The 13,740-nt window shown below is 44.1% G+C and overlaps 1 protein-coding gene across 1 annotated transcript in view; it reads left to right on the top strand.

Moving 5' to 3' along the window:
* The window catches only part of Pgm5 (phosphoglucomutase 5), a 152,838-nt gene extending 143,378 nt beyond the window's left edge, over positions 1 to 9,460 (top strand). The window contains exon 11 of the mRNA XM_075973744.1: positions 8,083 to 9,460. Coding sequence (XP_075829859.1) covers positions 8,083 to 8,172 — 90 coding nt within the window. The 3' untranslated portion in view covers positions 8,173 to 9,460. The remainder of the gene's footprint in view (positions 1 to 8,082) is intronic.
* Positions 9,461 to 13,740: the final 4,280 nt, after the last annotated feature.

The raw sequence follows: 13,740 nt of genomic DNA, 5'->3' as shown, positions 1-13,740 counted from the left end.
AGGAAGGAAGGAAGAAAATAAGGGGAAAAAAGCCATGCTCCTATGACTAAGTATACTCATAAAATGTATAGTGGCCATCCATGAACCCCTCTAATGACTTTGTACTGCAAGGAAAACTCCTCTGCTATGGTGGGCTCCTTTCCATCCTTGGTCTGTGGCATGCACGAGTGCCCCGCTGAGCTGTCTGCTTTGTGAGACTCAAGCAACCTTCATGGTAAACCTTTTCCTTTTTCTATGCCCCTGCAGCTCAACCAATGTTGGGCTATCCAATCTTCAACATAGCGATCCTTGCTGTTGCCCTAGGAAGCTAATACCCATAAGGAACACCTTGTCAATGGCTGGGACAGTCTGTCCCCACTGTTTTCATCATTGTCTGCTCCAGTTGCAATCTGATGGGTGTTCCCTCTAGTTGGCTACAGGGATCAGGGCAGGGAACAGAAAGTAGGCTGGGCCCCTCACTGGCCTAGGGTGCAGCAAAGTTAAGTGGCCTTTGTTCAAAGAACTGAGAACTCTCTCACGTTTTTGATCTCTTTTTAATCTTATCTTTCATTAGAAAAGATAAATGAACTTTATTTTGTTGATAAAGGGAGATAAAGGAAGAGGTTTGCTGTCTCTGTTCTAAAGGTCAGCCTGTCAGGATAAAAGAAAATGTTCTTGGTCCTACCTACTATTATGGCATGTACGCTTCCTTCTTCAAGAAAAACAAAAATAGTCGTCATCAGCATATAGCATGTTTTTACTACATAGAATGGCCTTACCAAGGGTTGGCCTGAAAAGACATGGTGGTGCTGGGCCTCCAACATCGAACCTATTGAAGTCCTTGCCTAGGCCTTGGCAGTTCCTGGGATGAAAGAGAAAGAGGAGAAAAGAGCTGACACTCAGGGCTCCGCTCAGTGACAACTGTCCTTGTCACCATAGACCCAGGACCTGGGTATCTCTGTTCAGCCCATTCATCTCACCCTAGTTTTCTTTCTTTCTTTTTCTTTTGTTTACAAATATTTATTTAGCAAAATAATATGTCTGTTTTCTGTCTGAGTTGTCTTTGTCTTCCAGTTTAAGTATCAGTAGTCAATTAAAATACATATATTCCAAAGGAAATGATTGACCTACCGAGTGATATCCAAATATCACTTTGTGGTCTAGTCACTCTTTATTTTGACCTATCCCTCTATTTCTCCCCTTGCCTTGCACAATTTCTTTCTTCCTATTCTATGGTCTATCCATACTAAATGCCTATCTTCTAATATTACTATGCGCCAATGATTAGAGCCTTGATACTGTAATGCTTTGATTTGTAGGGAACTTTTCTATTACCTTATCTACATTATTATGAGTTATCGACATGTAGAAATGGGGTGTTTGACAGGAAAGTAAATATGTTTTTTTTTCTTGCTTACAAAATTCTCAAATAAATAAATAAAAGTATTATTCCTAAGAGAAGAATCAGAGCATCTTACTGTTGTTTGTCAGGCTGCTGTGTACCCTGGGGAAGGACCCGGTGCTTGGGGACAGTTGTAGATTACAGATCTGTGCCTGAGCCATGGTCAGTTCAGAGGAGTCCCTGCTGAGAGTTTGCATCCTTGGGACCAGTGCCGGTGACGGGGACCTCAGTTCCTTCTTCCTCTAAAGGTTTCTGGGCTCCGTGTTAATCTGTCAGCCTTCCCAAATGGTCTTCAAGTTTATAGCAAGAATCTATGTCAGAAAAAGGGAAAAATAAATAAATGAGAATGTCCTAGATCTTTGGGTGTGTGTTATCGAGGTATAATCCATGCTCTCTCGCTCATGCTCTCTCAGCATTATTTTATTGTCTCTGTTCCATTGTTGATTTTCATGGTAAAAAAACTCAGAAAACCACCAACACAGGCCCTGAGTGTCTACTGGGGTATTTAAGACAGTAGGGTGGGGTAAAAATTTGGGAAACACCAACCCCTCTCCAGTTATATTAATATATAACATCAAGGTTGCTAGATTTTCTGGTTTTTAAGATAAAGTATTTTAATTTTCATATATATTATATTTTAATTGGCAGGAATATAATTAGAAAATAGAATAAACCTTGTGCGAAAGGTTGCTAGCTTCTGGTAGCAATGGTCTAGGTAATTCAAACCATCTGGAAATCAGACGATGAAAACAAACAGAAAGACAACCATAAAAACATATTTTTAGAGATATCCATCACCATAAAGCAGTAGCAGAAACAAGGAGATGGAGTTTGGGAGATGAGCCAGGACCCTTTCTGTCTAGGACATTTGCCTATCTACACGGGGTCTAGGTGACAGACAAGGGGGCCAGGTGGACAGCCTGCTCCATTACCACCAGCTCTGCTATGAAAAGGATTAGCCAAAGAGACCTCAGTGAGGCAGACCGGTGGCAGCTTCCTGTGGCTGAAGGAAAAATAAGTAGAGCTCCCACCAAAGGCAGGAGATCCTCATGGCAACCCTGTGCTAGGGGGTAACACGAAGAGAACATGATAAAGGTGGGAATCAAAGAGCCTTAAGTTCAATAACCACTGGGTCCCCCAGAAATCTCCCAGAAGGAAATGGAGGAAGCTGACAGGGTCTGATACCTCATGGTATGTGTATAACCTCTTTTCAAACAAGATGGACCGCAAGTGAAGGCTTGCAGGTCACCTGGAAAGACAAAGCGTATGTACCAGAATCAACAAACCTCTCTACAGTCAAAAGAGACCAGCTATATGGGATTGCATCTGACCAGCTATAAAACAATTATTTTCACCATACTCATGGATTTCAAACATTAGACATAAAGTTATCAGCAAATAACTAGAAATTAATTATTTTTTAAAATCAGGATGTTGGGGACTAGAGAGATGGCCCTCTGCAGCTAAAAGTACTTGCTGCTTTCGCGAGAGACCCAGGTTCACTTCCCACAAAGCACAAAGTGGCTCCTAACTGTCTGTTACTCCAGTTCCAAAGTATCTAACACTCTCTTTTGGGCTCCTTGGGCGCCAGGAACACACGTGGTGCACACCCAGAAACACATAGACAAAAACGTTCATACACATAAATAAAACTTAATCTTCAAAATGAAAAAGCAAGATGTTAAAATTAAAGAACTAAAAATGATAGTCAAAATTAAGACATTATGGTTTTATTCACAGCGGAAGAGATTGTTAGCAAACTTAGGCTATGTTTGCAGAAACCAGATGTAACACAACTGGAGAGATGAAGGGGGGGAATAGAAGAGAGGGTGCGAGACGTGAAAGTTACGTGAGCAGTTCCAGCATGATTCATTAGTCTCAAAAGGAGAGGAGAAGGCCCTGGGGTACAGGCAAAATCTGAAAAAGCGTCAGTGCAATGGAACTTGAAGGCCAAACAGAAGATATAATTAATTATTAACTCATGTCTAGATAAACCAGACCGGAATAACAGAAAATGAAAGTCAAAGAAGTAATTGTTTTGTTGACAAACAAGTTTTAGAAGGTCAAAGGACCAGAGTCAAAGCACTTAGAGTCTAGAGTTCCCAATGCAGTGACACCCTTCTTGTAAAACGCAAGCAAGCGGAAGAGCGTTTCCAGCAGCCAACACAGGAAAGTAGTGCCGCAGCTGGCCCGCACATGAGGAAATCCCCCAAGATCATGTCGGGGCAGGGGACATCATCCCAGATGGATTGTGAAATAAAGTGTGACAGGAATGGAAACAAAGAGCGTGCTGTCCTGCAAACTTGACTGAAGAGAGGATAGACACACAGACAGACAGAAAAGCTGGAACGGGACGGACTGTGCTCCCTGTGATAGCGGCACCAACTGCAGCAGCAGCCCAGAACCTCAGCGTGTTTATTTTATAATCTGCATCAAGAAGGCATACTTGTTGTACACAGATGAACAAGGTGTGTGTGGGGGGGGCTTTATGGTCCGTGGCTGAACAAGGAAGCAGGGTTAGCTAATCTGGGCAGGAGGTCTCTAGGGAGCAGTCTCAGGCTGCAGCCATCACTGAAGAGGAAAATGTGCTTGACAGTTTCTGCAAACACCGTCAACACTCACACTTGGACCAGAGGAGGGCTTTGGCATCCCTATGAATCTTACCAGGGAAGACTTTGTTATTTCCATAGGTCTGAGGCATTGGGGCCCTTGATTGGGGTTGTGTCATTGTAAGACACATTCACTCAAGATTCCTTACATCCCCCACAAAAGAGATTTTAAAAGGATGAGATCTTTAAAAAAATCAGAATCTGAGTGTTTTAAAACTGAGGTGTGTGTGTGTGCGCGAGCGAGTGTGAGAGCGCGCGTGCACACACACGCCTGTGCACACGTACAGCCTTACAACAATAACAAAAACAGCATTCGTCATTTCAGATAAGATAGGCTTTAAGGTCAAACTCATTGTGAAAGATAAAGAGGAACTCTTCAAAATGGTTTAATTTCTCCCAGGAAATACAAATGTAAATCTCTAAACCAAAAGACTAGAGAAAGTATAAGAAAAAAAAAAGGTAAAGAAATCCTTTGTAATCCTAGGATATTCTTAACCCTGCTTCAGTAATTATTAGACCAAGCAAACATACTATTAGTGCTACTATAGATTAGTTAACACACCCAACTTAATGGGCATAAATCGATACCTCTCCAATTGACATAAACATAAAGTTCCCTGCACAACACAGAGACAGCTGTAAACATTAACTATGGCTAGATGGGAGTGAAAGGCTTCTGCCACTATCACAAAGGCAATTAGCTTAGAAATCAAAGCAATAAAAAAAAGCAAAGAATGCATTTGATAAAATGTGTCATTCATTTATGGCCAAAATTCTTCTGAAGGGAGCCAGAGAAGCCTTTAATCTCAGAGAATGGCGCTGCTGGAACCTCTCGGTGCAGGCAGTATGCGCTGCTGACTGGACAGCTAAGGAGAACCAGGTGACATCACTCAGGCTGTCCTCAGAGTGCGGACATCAATTTCACATATAATTCAAGTAGATTAAATTCAACAAATCCTCTGTGGTTATAAAAGTTTACCATTCTTTTATGTGTATGGGTGCTTTGCCTGCATGTATGTCTGATCACCACAAGAGCGCAATGCCCTCAGAAGCCCTGAGGGGATGTTGGATTCCCCTGGAACTGGAGTTACAATGGTTCACATTCTTTTCAAAGGGCAGATTTCAAATGCCAGCCCTGAAACAGAACGTTTTTACACTACAGGCGTTCAGACAACTCTAATAATAATAACAACAACAGAAAAAAACAAAAACAAAGCATAAAAGACACTCCCCCCCCCTCCAGCACACACACACATACACACACACACACCACTTTCAGGAACGTTTCCCTGTGGATGAGGGGTCATCTCTGCTAATAATAGCCCAACTGGGAGGCTCAGATCAGAGCATTATCCAGTCCGGCCTCCAGGCCTCAATGTCTTCATCGAAAAAGTGACATAATCGATATGTGGATTGAGAGTAGTGTTGGAGTCATAGCAGGCGCTCGGTGTCCTCTACTGAAAACTGTTGAAGAAGAAGAAAAACCCAATACTTCAGTCCACTGCCTTGTGTAGGCTATTGTGTTCCTTGTGAGTGGCAAGGTGTCCCTAATCCGAATTTACATATGTACTTGGGTGAGGCCTTCTGGTCACCCTTGACAGCCCTGACTTGCAGGGTCGGATGCTGCTGGGAACGCAGCTGTGTATACATCTGGCTGCCTGGTAACCATGGTGCCAGCCTGTTTTGTAATGCTGCTGTCAGATGTGGAGTGTGTTGACCGAGAGGACCCCTGCCATGTTGATTAAAGGTTCTTTTGCCCATGCTCTTTAGGATCAATTTGCAAGAACAGCTCTGAAATGTGGCTTGGTGTCACTTTAAAGGCAGACCGGGTACGGCTTTCAGGTGTGGATTTTAAAAATTGCTGGTCCATAGAGAAAAGAGCCAGCCAAACATTCTGTTCTCTGAGAGCCCCTTAACACTCGCAAAAGTATCCTGACTTAAAACTGCCCGGGAGCCTTTGCTAATGATATTATAATGTGTAAATATCTACTATTAATTGAATGTTGACTATGTGACAGGCACTTTGCTAAGTGCTGTCATACATCATCCGGTTCCATGCTCATGACTCTGTGGTAGGAACTATTATTAGAGTCCAATTTGAAAAGTAAGACACAGGAGATTAAATGCCTTGTCTAGTTTGTGCTAGAGGCGGAAATAAAGCCAGCCCATGCCCACCTCATCCTATAGAGGCAGTCAACCCCCTCTCCTGTATAATCCAGCACTTAACCCTTTCCTTGCCTAAGGAAGCCCTGTGACCTTGGCTGCCGTCATCAGTGGGTGTTACTTAACAAGCTTCCTCACAGCTTAGCAGCACATCGCAAGGACACATTCTGTGTGCCCGCGGATCCTGACAGCCAGGAATTTGAACATGGCTCTGGAATAGCTTGCCCTACCCACCTCTACGATGTCAGTGTCTGGTGGGGAAACTGATGGTGAGTGACCCCAGTGGCTGGCGCTGGGATGCTCTGGAGGAATCTTCATAGTTGTGTTGTAGGCCTGAGTCAGGTTTCATGACATGACTGCTCAGGGCTTGGTGGGATGCTCCAGGGCCTCCTTGGAACTCAGTCTGTAAAGTCACATAGCGTCATTTCTGAACTGTATGCCTGGAATGCGAAAGCTTGCTATATTTCAAGGCTGGGTAAAGAAAACCTGCCCCTTTTATTTTATGTGTATGAGTGTTTTTCCTGTATGTATGGTTGTGCAGCACTTGAATGCTTGGTGCCTGTGGAAGTCAGAAGAGGTCATTAAATCCCTGGGAATGGAAGTTGTAAGCTTCCATATGGGTGCTGGGTACCAAACTCAAGTCCTCTGCAAGGCAGCAAGGACCCTTGACTACTAAACCATCTCTCTGGCTCCAAACCCACCACCTAGTGTGAGACATAGCCATGTAAACTATTATTAGTTGTACCCTTTATTCAGTGTACTAATAAACTTTGCATCATTATGATGAAATTTCCCAGTTAATTTTCTTATAAGGAGACATGGTTTCTTTGGGCTCACAGTTTTAGAGAGGCCCACTGTCTCCCAACCTTGCCACCCAAGGATAAGCTTTTAACACACAAGAGGGTAAACCCAAACCATATCTAAACCATAGCCCAGCCAGGGAGGTTGCTTCTGGCCAACAACTTTCAAGGATATGCTTACTGTGAAGCTGCATTGAGGACTAGCACAGTGCATGTACACGCCACACCACTGACACAACCACCGTATCGCTGCAGAGGCCAGCTTTCCAGAAAGCCGTGATGAATGCAGTGCATGGTCTTCTTAGCGATCCCTGGGGCCAGAGATCCAAATGGCAGGCTGATAACTCACCAGAGCAAAAAGGATAGTAAGACCTCACCAAGGAAAGGTGCTGCTTTCAACTGGGGTGCATACCGGAGGCATACATTTGACAGCTGAGAAAGTATAGGTTGATTTTATAATAAAAGATCACAGAGTCTACCAAGCAGCCTTTTGACTGCCAGTTTGCATCCTACAGTTCCTCTCCTAGTTTCTAGTGTGATTGTGAAGCTGAAGGATTTTTTTCATTTTTTCGATTTCTCTTTGATATTTTACCATATTTCGTGCATATCTAGTTCGACAGATAATCACCATTCTCTATTGTCTCTAAAATACTAAATTTCATTTTTAAAGAAAAACCTGTCTATATGTGTACTCATATCTTACTATTTATTGGGGCAATTAAATTGAAATTATTTCAATATAATTATTTGAACAAAGTGAAATTATTTTGTGGCTGTTCGTTATTGAAGTTACACAGTTTAATTATATAAAATAGCCCCTCAAGTAATACCTTACCCCACATGCGCCTAGATTAATATTTCCGCCGCTCGGATTATGATAGCCGTGGATTCTAGCCTTCCCGAATTCACAGCCTTGTTTAGCAGGAGGCTCATGCTTGTCCCACCATGAATTAATTTCTCTGGGGTTGAGTGAGACCTCACAGAGCAGTTTTCTGTGTCCTGCCCATTCCAGCCACTGCCTGCAGGCTGTAAAAGACACTCTGAATCCATGCCCCTGAGGTAGAATTCCGTCCCAAAGCCCGTGCTATAGCTGATTGCCAGCTGGTGATTGTCCTCCTCTCTTTTGCAGGCAGTGTTGAGCCCTCTCATAGCCATCGCGCTGAAAATCTCCCAGATTCACGAGAGAACTGGCCGGAGGGGGCCCACCGTCATCACCTGAGCACAGGGCAGAAGAGCGCCCGAGAGATGAGAGAGGAGAGACGCTTCACCGTGCCTTCTTGCTTCCTGTTTGTGCCTCTTAGGACTTTGGGGAAACAAAAGCTATTTTGCTGTTGGGGGAGGGGGTAAGATGAAATGAGGGTGGGGAGGGAGGGTAAACACTCCTCTTGGTTTGGTTTGTTCAGTTCCTCCAAGTGCAGCAGGGTCTTTAGCTGTCTGTCAAAGCTTCACTATTGTTTGGTATCTGTATTTCACCACGTCCATGAGCTCCCCTTTGGAGAGAGATAGCTGCACTAGGAAACTATTAATCAGCCCCTGTGTATGTCTTGTGAGAAAAGATTCAGGGACAGAGAGAGAGAGAGAGAGAGAGAGAGAGAGAGAGAGAGAGAGAGAGAGAGAGAGACTGAGAGACTCTTATGTTTGAAAGACTTTGGGTAAGCAGAAGACCTCACCAACGTGGAGGACTCAACTTTGCACTCCTAATCAGATCTACCAAGGTGAAAGGGTTGGAACGTCTAGGATGCGCCTCTCCCACCAGCCACCCAATGGTCCATTCTCCCCCAGCCTCCCACCATCTATACACTGCCTCCCTCGCATCTTCTGGAGTTTTCTATGACTCGCAATGGCACGCCCCCAACAAGACGTATAAAAGGGTGTTTTCTTCTCTTATTTTGCGTCTAGTATTAATTTAGCTACCAAGCTGGCTGCATCCTTCTGAATGTTGCCATTTCCTGTGCAGGTGGGGAAGGATTTTCTGGAAAAGACTGAACATGATGGGAAAAGCTTTCTTGATTATGTCATGCAAGCCAGTACGTGGGTTTGTATAAATCCTCCGAGGAAGAGTACTACTGTGCGGTCTGGTCTTGTTCACGGTGGCTGGATGAAGGAGACCAGGAGGGGCTGAGATAATTAGTGGGAGAGTTGTGGGCCCTAGGAGACAGAGAGGTGGATTGTCACAACCAGCTTTCTTTGCCTGTGAGGAAAGGGGACCTGGCAGCTCCAGCAGGCACGTGGACTGGGGCAGAGTCCTCAGTCAGACACGGGATTTGTTTGCTTATGTTTGGCTTCCTTGGGAACTGTAGGTTCACTCATCACGGCTTTTGTGGAGATGACCTAGTGCCCTTTGGCTGTTAAGCCTGGCGCGGTTGCTGCAGTCAAGGTCAGTGCGGCAAGGAAACATTCCCTGAAAGGTGTTTGTTTCCATTTTCTCTCTGTGCTTCTGTGGAAAAACTTGCTAGGACATTTAGTAGTCAATAAAACCGAACTTCATTATTTTAACCTCCATACAAGATTGTGGGCTTCAGCTTCTTTGGGCCCCCTGCCACTTTGCAGTTCTAGGTGTGGTCACCTGTACTGATAAGTCAGCCTTGCAGAGCAAAGACTGTGGGTCACTCTAATGACTTGGGGGTTGGATTTTTAAAAATAGGACAGAAAAAAACAAATGGCTTAAAATTGGTTTGGGGAATCAGCAAAAATTAAAATGGCATCTAGTTCTTTCAGTGTTACAGTCTTTATTTCAGAAAGTAGGAAGATGGCTTTGAGCTGAGATTATGAAAGAACAATTATAGAAAATAGAACAGGAATAGAAAACGTTTGCCTCATAGCGGCTGTCATTCTCACTATCTCTAGAGTAAAGGTCCCTGATAACATCCATCCATTCATCCACTGTGGCCATTGTCAATGCAATGCGAGAACTCCTTTGGCATGTCAGCTCTGTCTGGGTAAGCAATTACTTTTGCCTCAAATTCCTGAACTTAAATCATCACTGATTTTTAAGTTCAAGCTATTCAACTTAAACAGTCTGGTTCCCTTTTTTATATATGTGTAGTAGCCCAATGTATAGTCACCTATCAATTCATTTGCTCATTCATTATCCATTCATCCATCCATCCATCCATCTGTTCTCCCATTGAGCAAACACTGGTTGAGTATCTATTCTAGGCACATTCTTTTTTCAGATGTAACAAGAAGATGTATGGAGTTATCTCTGCTCTTAGGAACTTACTATATGGGAAGAGGTGGCTGTGACCAACACTTACAAGTTGTTGGGAGGCGTCAGTATTGCATTAGAAGTGCAAGCATGAGCTATGGGAACACGTGTAAAATAATTGACTCCGGAATGGTAGGACACTGGGAACAGGAGACACCTCCTAAAGAATAGGGTGTCTTGGGAATTAGTGTTTGTTTAATTTACCAGAGCTGAATGGAAGCAGCAGAACAGAATAGTCAAGGGCTTACAGAAGAGGCTGACCTTGAGGGCCAGAGGTTGGTGATGGTTGGAATTTGTGCAGACATAGGATATAGTATCAAGTAGAACAAAAACTCCATGGCTTTCATCTTTTCTCAGCTGTGTTAACAAAGAGCAGGTCTCTCCATGATTCTAGGACACGACCTGGGTCCAAACCCTCTCAAGTTCATACTGTAGGGGTATTATTTCTGCTTTAAACCAAGATTGCATACATGAATTCTTGCGTTACTCTGATGAGGGATGAAAGTTAGCAAACCTCACTATATGATACTCCTCTTGTTAAAGATGGAGGGCCAGAACCAGCCTTTAAGATCAAATGACCCAAGGGTCAGTGAGATGACGGGGGAGTAGGTAAAGATGCTTACTGCACATGGCTACTGAACTGCTTGAGTTCAAAGAGAGATTTGACTCCACAATTGTCCTCTGGCCTTCCTGTGTGGCCTGGCATATGCATCATCCCCACACACTCACATGCACAGACAATATTTTTTTTTAATTAAGAGTAAGTGACATGAGATATACAAGAATTTTGTGGGAATCAGCATAGTGAATCATACAAGAGGCTATTTTACAGTGAGGTAACTATTAGGTCCCCTCTGGAGATCTTCTAGAACTCAGGGGTTCCCTTGTTGCAACATATGCTCTGGAAGGTAGCAAACCACCACCACCACTACACACACACACACACACACATACATACACACACACACACACACACACACACACACACACACACACACGTAGTAGTTCTTTACCAAAGCAGTGCCTAATCCAATTCATCTAGGGGATTTGAAGATATTGTGCATATATGCCAGGGAGGCACTTAAGGGGGGCACCTGGATGTTCAATACCCTGCCTGCCAGCTGTCAGCCATTCCCCCAAAACAAAAGGTTGTTTTCTTTCACCTAAGACTCTTGAGCTTCTTCATCACACTTTTAAAATCCAGGAGGGGGTTAGGAAGATGGTTCAGGTGGTAAGGTGTCTCAGAAACTAAGGTGGAGAACACCTGACATTGACCCCTGGCTTCCACATGTATGTACACACATGCACGTACACATACACGGAAGGGTAGCCATCTTTAGAGAGAGAACATTAATCAGATCTTTCCATTACAAATTGCAGGATGCATCCACCATATTTGCAGGTCATGAACGCTTTCATACAAGAATCCTTAGATTGATTGGCATCCTTGGTGCAGCCCTGTGCTATATTTGGCCACACTAAACCATGGCAAGAATCATAGTATCATGACCTGGGAGTTTTGGGGGCCAGATCCATGAGCTACGACTGATGTAGAGGATGACAAAGCGTTTGTGGGAACTGATAATGACAGAAAGATGACTCCATGCCCATGAGTAGTAAATCGGCGTTTGGCTCATCAACAGTTACAAACAGTAAGAGCTTAGCTGAGGCAGCGGAGCTTAGCAGAATGCCTGCTCAACTACTTCAACCAGCTAGAGGCTTTACCCGCAGAAATAGCCCCTGCAATAGCCAGCTCACTCTTGTGTGAGTCACCGGGGTTGTCATGGAGCTTGAGAGCCCACAGTGGAGTAACAAATCCATGATTCTCTCCCTCTTTCCATTTCTTTCAGCACCTAGCATGTGCCGTGCCTCATAGGTGAGCTTGAATGATGCTTCACCAAAAACAATAGACAAACAGATGTGTCAGTACGAAAACAAAACAAACAAAAACCTTTGAGGTTTTGCGTGGAGGGGTCAAGACAGAGAGCCAGTCCATCTCAGCTATGCAAAGATCCAGCATCATGTACTGTATACTGACCTTGCCACTCTGATCTTCTAGTTGACGGCGACAATTATTTAAACTTGTTGAACAACATGAGACTGTTCACTGGGGGTGGGGGGGCAATATGATTCACACTGGGGGATGAGGAAGAACGGTGAGAGTCCTCTGCCATGGAGACTTTCCTCTCTCCATTGTCTCCTAGTCCAGATGCCCTCCTCAGTATCCACAGGACCACGGTTCCTAACCCAGCAACATCTCATTTATCACACACCTGAGAGAGAAGGAAGATGCCAGCACTGCTGTCCCTGATTGCATCCTGCCAGGGATAATAATGTGCCATTGGCTACACACAGCGGGACACGTTTGTTTGGTTGCCCGGTGGATTTTAGTTGCTGAGACTCAAAAATCAAAGATTGTTTTTCGTAATACCTGGGTTCTTGACTCCTGAATCAGAGTATTTGTGTTAGAAACATGTCAAGGATTATGTTTTGGTGCTGGTTTGCTTTTCTTTTTCTTTTTTGTCTCTCCTCTTTTCTCCCTCCCTCCCTCCCTCTTTCCCTCCCTCCCTCTCCCTCTCTTTCCCTCCCTCCTTCTCCCCCCCTCCCTCCTTTCTAACACTGAACTGATTCTCCAGCTTCTACCTCACAAGTGCTTGAGTTACAAGTGTGTCCCACCATGTCCGATTTTACTATTCTTTTTAAAAAGGAAGCACCAGGTTGTTTTCTGAAGCAGCAGCTGGTGTCAGTCGTGTTTGGGTTCGTAGGAATATAAACTCATCTTGATTCTATGTGGAAAATGCTACTATGGCTTAGGGTCCTCTACTGATTTCTTTTTCTGATACAAAAAGTGACCAAAGGAAGGAAGAAGGAAGAAAGAAAGAGAGAGAGAGAGAGAGAGAGAGAGAGAGAGAGAGAGAGAGAGAGAGAGAGAAGGAAGGGAGAGAGAGGAGAGAGGGAGGGAGGAAATGAGGAAGGAAGGAGGAAGGAGGAAAGTCGGAGGTACTGGAGAGGTGGCTCAGGGGTTAGCGTGCTTGCTGTGAAAGTGTGAGGAGCAGCTTAACTCCTTACTCATGTCAGGAACCCCAGAGAGATCCCTGGAAATTCACTTGCCAGCCAGCCTATCTACAACAACAGCCCTGACTACCCCATGCGTGTTCGTACACATGCACTTGGGCACATACACGTACATGTACAACACACACCCACAAAATAAATTACAAAAAGACTTAGAATACAAAATTTATTGCCTTGCAGAGACTAGCATAGTGTTTGCAAACCAGACTTAACACTGGGTTCATCTGACCCCTGGTGGTAGAAAAACTATTCTGTGTGCAAATCTGGGTAGTGGTCCAATAATGCTTGTCATTCCAGCCAGTAGGGAAAATTGCTTGGGAGGGGGATGGAAAGAGATGACAAGAAAGGAATGACAAATTGTGTTGTCAATAAATGGTCACCTTCCTGCTCAACAGTCATCAGTGGCCTCCCTATCCAGTGGTTCCCTCATTGTCAAGGACTTTGTGAATTTGGCAATTCACAAAGATGTGCTTCGTGGACCAGGTCTTTGCTCTTTCGACTTCT

The sequence above is a fragment of the Microtus pennsylvanicus genome, chromosome 5, assembly GCF_037038515.1.
Source record: "Microtus pennsylvanicus isolate mMicPen1 chromosome 5, mMicPen1.hap1, whole genome shotgun sequence".
NCBI lineage: Eukaryota > Metazoa > Chordata > Mammalia > Rodentia > Cricetidae > Microtus > Microtus pennsylvanicus.
This window is presented reverse-complemented; position numbering and strand designations above follow the sequence as displayed.